Genomic DNA, 4,789 nt, shown 5'->3' with positions numbered 1-4,789 from the left:
TGTAGGAGAGGCTGGGTTTTTACTTTATTGAAGATTGAAATATAAGTTCATAATTTTAACATTAAGGAACTGAAATGAGATTGCATTGACTCCAAAGTATTATAGGTAATGAAACAGAGAAAATCGGAGAGGAGGCTGAAAAATTATATAAAAAATATATGCAGATGGTAATTGGTCTCTTGGTTATGATCTATTTAAATTGAGAAAATAAATAAATATGTCGAGATACGAAAAAATGAGCATGAATCAGTTAACAGAGCAACTGCTAATCAAGGACGACTAGCTTAATTAGCTCAGGGCATTTAAAATAGATTATACTCAGCTAATGCACAAGCTCGATGCCTACAAATAGAAACTGTCGGAGCAGATGATAGAGAACGACAAAGCAATTCAAGCTTTAGCCGAAATGTCAGAGATCTCAATGAAAATCCTACAATAATTTGGCAAGTACAACTTCTTCGATTGCTCCGATTTAAAGAAAAGAACTTCCAGTAGTGAAACAATTGCCAAACTTTTGCATACCTAAAAAATTTAAGTCTTCAATAAATAGTAATAGGTGCTCACAAGCCAAAATTAAGAATTAGAAGAAGACGAGCCCTAGATTGAAACAAACTACTTTTAATAAATTATCACAGAGACCATGAAGATCATGAAATACTTACAAGAAGTAAGCGAGAGATTGTGTAACTCTCTTCACACTACACGCATTCAGCTTCTGCATGATGCAAGCCGTAAAGAATAAATTCAAATGCTTAATAAAGAGCTTCATGATCAAACTGTCAAGAATGGTACTTTGTTATAATTACTGAATAATCTTGAATCGTAAAAAAAGTTCATTTTGAATCTAATTAATTGTGCTAGCAAATAAGTTTTCACTGTTGATTTGCAGTCATTAAAGGCGCACTAATTGATTGATTTGGTGAAAAAGCTCTCCTTCCGAATTCAATAGCTAGAATAATCTAAAATCCACAACTAAAAGAAGTACAATTCCAAAAGGATCTAAGAGAGGAAGAAATATACGGATATGTTGAGTGAACTAAAATAAGTGAAGAAAAACATCAGATATAATAATTCTTCCTCTTTGATAAGTAGTAGTTGATCTTCGCACTTATATTTATATTGTTTATTTGAAGGTATTCGATTTTGGGGTTTTGTTGTTGTTGTTGTGATTAGGAAAAGGGTTTGTTATTGGCTTTTAGTGTGTTAGAGTATGGGAGTTCAGTTTATTTATGGGTTATTGTTATTTATTTTATTGGTTGATATTCAATGTTCGATATTTTGTGGATAATTCTTGGTATGATCATATAAAGGCATTTGTGGGATCCAATTGTGCACATTTCGCAAGGAATCAGAAGTATTGAAATCATCTGATTCAAACAGCCTCCGACGATCATAATAATTTTTCATATAAATTCAGTTATTGGCCGAAATCTCATCAAACACAACCCAACACATCACCAATACACCAATACCACAAATCACAACAAGAGAACACTACCAACTAACTTTCTCGTGAATATTTCAAAATATGCCATAGTTGCCAACTGTAAAATATATAATCAGTTTATCCCAAAAACTCTGATAAATTTATTCTCTCTCCAAAATTAATGAAATGTTGCTTTGAAGGCTGAATATAATATAAGTAATGCGATGATTAATCTTTATGGTGATAATAATTCGGAAGTGACTGTATTGCTGTGATTATTTATCATTATAAGAATTGCGACTAATTTGAGACCTAAAACAGAATGCAATTTGATTAAAAGAGGGTTATAAAGTGAGAATTGTTCATGTTCGATCAGAAATGTGATCGGATTATGAAAGATAATCATAAATGTATTTTATTTATTTATATTATTGTGATTTAAATGTCAAGTATCGCAATTATGACTAAAAACAAAAAGAATATGAACAACTTCCACATTAATTACTATTATTTATTGTGATATCCAACACTAATAAGCCCACAGTAACAAGAAATAAGCAATTAACACGCAAAAAATATCATAATGCCCATTACATATTGAATTATATTGAATTATATTGAATTATATTTATATCCGACGTGCCATTCCAATTGACACACTATTAATTGAAGTTCATTTAAACGCAAAGCAGAACAATATAATAATTAAAATTAATTGCATGACAGAAAAGACATTACGAACCCATAGATAACTCAGCTCAATCAAAGTTTTCATACGAATACGACCGCTTTTGGGGTTGGAGATCGACTCTGGGCAATGCGTTGAACTTTCAAATGAGAACTAATTAGTAATTACTCCCAATTGCAACAAATAAGGTTTAGAGAAACCGAAAAGAGTGTTCACCTTCGATAAAATATTCGACTCCACAGCAACTCAATAATCAGTCTATAGATCAGTGTCCGAAAACATTCTCGATAAGATATTTGTGGGAATAAATGGCACTATATTTTGTTATGGACAAACTTGTGCTGGGAAAACATACACATGCCTTGGAAACGATTTAAATGACCATAACATGAGAGGCGTATTGCCACGAATTGTGGATGAACTTTTAAGCAAGATTGAACTCATGCCGAAAAATATTGAGTGTCGAATCGCCATGTCCATTATTGAGATTTATAATTAAAAAATAAGGGATTTATTGAACCCAGTAAAAAATGATATCAAGATTAGAGAAAATAAGAGCCAAGGAATTTTCTTATAGGGGGTAACTGAAAAGTATATCTAAGATTCAACTTAATCTAATTCCTATATCTCAAAAGCAATATTTAATAGGGCTGTCTGCGCAACCCACACGAATTCATGCTCTTCAAGGTCGCATATGATGATCACTTTGACTATTCATCAGCATGATTTATACTCGGGAGAGGCGAAAGCTTCGAAGCTTATTGTTGTTGATCTTGCTGGTTGCGAAAAAATGGTGACAACAGGCTTTGAGGGGAAATTACTCGAATAGGCCAAAAGAATCAACACTAGTTTGTCGGTGCTTGGAAAAATTATAAAGATTTTAAGTTTGAGTAGAAAGTCTCATGTGCCTTATCGGGATTCGAAACTCACTAGGCTCCTCCAAGAAAGTCTAGGAGGAAATTGCGTAACCAATTTAGTGATTAATGTCTGCCCAGCAAGCGCGAACTTGAACTAGACTCTAAAATCCTTGAGATTTGGCTCAAGGGCCAAGAATATACAGAATAAGCCGAAAGTTAATAAACAGTACACGGTTCAAGAATTACTGGAGTTACTGAACAAATCATAACAAAAAATAAAAGAACAAAATAGCATCATTGCAAGTTTATTAGAGAAATAAGGAGCAAATCTGCAAAATAGTGGCATTTTTTAGTCATTTTTGAAAAGCTATCGAGAAGACCAAGAAAGATAAAAAGCAATGCAAGAGTTTTTGTCATTTGACGGTCGAATGAGTTCTGAAGATGGATGCAAAAAATTGCCGAATTCAGAAAATATGAGTCATTTTGGATCCAAGTAACTTAACTAAGAAGAGTCCATGAAGTAGTTTGGAAGTCTTCATACTTTGAAAGGTCGATAGATTCAATCGGTATCAACACCTTTATTCTTATTGACATAGAGGCCTGCAAAAGTAAAGAAAACTTATTAATCAGCTTTGCATGCCAGTCGGTCATGTTAATCATAAAATTAGTCATTAAATAAAGCACAAATATTCCAGTAAGTTAAATCCTTCGAAAATGAAAGCAGTCATAACAACAAAATACATTTCCTAAAATAAGCACCCATAAGCTTCACCAATATCCGATTCTTGAAATCGGATTCATAAGATTAGTCGGTATAATACTGCCCATAAGTGTAAAAACCAAAGAAAATAAAAACAATGAAAAGCAGTAGGGATCAATTGTAAGAGTCTGTGGAATCCGATGCTCATAAGTTCAAATAAATAGAAGCCAATCATGAAAAAAAGTTCGACACTTTCGAACAAATACCAGCCTATAATTTATAATCCAAAGAAGCGAGCACTCAGTGCTCAAATCGCCTTCTAAATTTTGTGAGAGATGTATTTTCTTTTAAAGTTATAAGTACTTTTCAATAGGGAGGTGATACTGATTTCTCAAAACAAAATGATTAAAGAAGAGAAATGAAGACTGGGTCTCAAAGTTAGAAGAGCTCGAATTAATGTGATAACCTTCAAGCGAGTAGCTGTGAAGAGGAGGCTGAAATGGTTAATAAAATCTGTCGTGTTTCAGCTTAAAATAATCTAATAAAGCAAAAAGAGTACACATCTCCCTTCAAAAGAGAATTCCCTATTTGTACAGCCTTCGACGATCTCAGCCATATCAGATAGAACTTTAAAAAAGTGTCGGCCTTGAAAAAAAGATTGTGAAATGTTAATCTACACTGTTCTGCTATTATTGTGTATATTCTATTATTACATGCTTAATGATACATAGATACTTACTATTATACTATTATACTGATTATTATTATTATTAGATGCTTGCCTTAGGGGTTGGGGTTGGGGTTGGGGTTGGGGTTGGGGTTGGGGTTGGGGTTGGGGTTGGGGTTGGGATTAATATTTCTATGATGCGAGTTCATCAGCCTGTACCATATAATTACTCTTTATCACTTTGCGTTAAAACTTAAAATACAATTTATCGCTATTTTGTTGCACATTGCAATAGAATAATTAATGAGCTGCCTATAGATTTATTTCCATTTTGTATAATTTGGTTTTTGGATGATTTTTGATGTTACTTGGGGTTGGGGTTGGGGTTGGGGTTGGGGTTGGGGTTGGGGTTGGGGTTGGGGTTGGGGTTGGGGTTGGGGTTGGGTTGGGA

General features: G+C 33.5%; 1 protein-coding gene across 1 annotated transcript; it reads left to right on the top strand.

Moving 5' to 3' along the window:
• The first annotated feature begins 640 nt into the window (after window positions 1-640).
• On the top strand, window positions 641-3,129 carry LOC148298818 (uncharacterized). Its single transcript, XM_088276626.1, has 3 exons — window positions 641-667; window positions 2,407-2,511; window positions 2,944-3,129. Exons 1-3 carry the CDS (start codon window positions 641-643, stop codon window positions 3,127-3,129), a joined length of 318 nt encoding a protein of 105 aa, XP_088132752.1.
• Window positions 3,130-4,789: the final 1,660 nt, after the last annotated feature.

The sequence above is a fragment of the Brachycentrus maculatus genome, unplaced genomic scaffold (genome assembly GCF_059751285.1).
Source record: "Brachycentrus maculatus isolate JH-2025_06_01 unplaced genomic scaffold, ASM5975128v1 h1tg001568l, whole genome shotgun sequence".
Lineage (NCBI taxonomy): Eukaryota > Metazoa > Arthropoda > Insecta > Trichoptera > Brachycentridae > Brachycentrus > Brachycentrus maculatus.
This window is presented reverse-complemented; position numbering and strand designations above follow the sequence as displayed.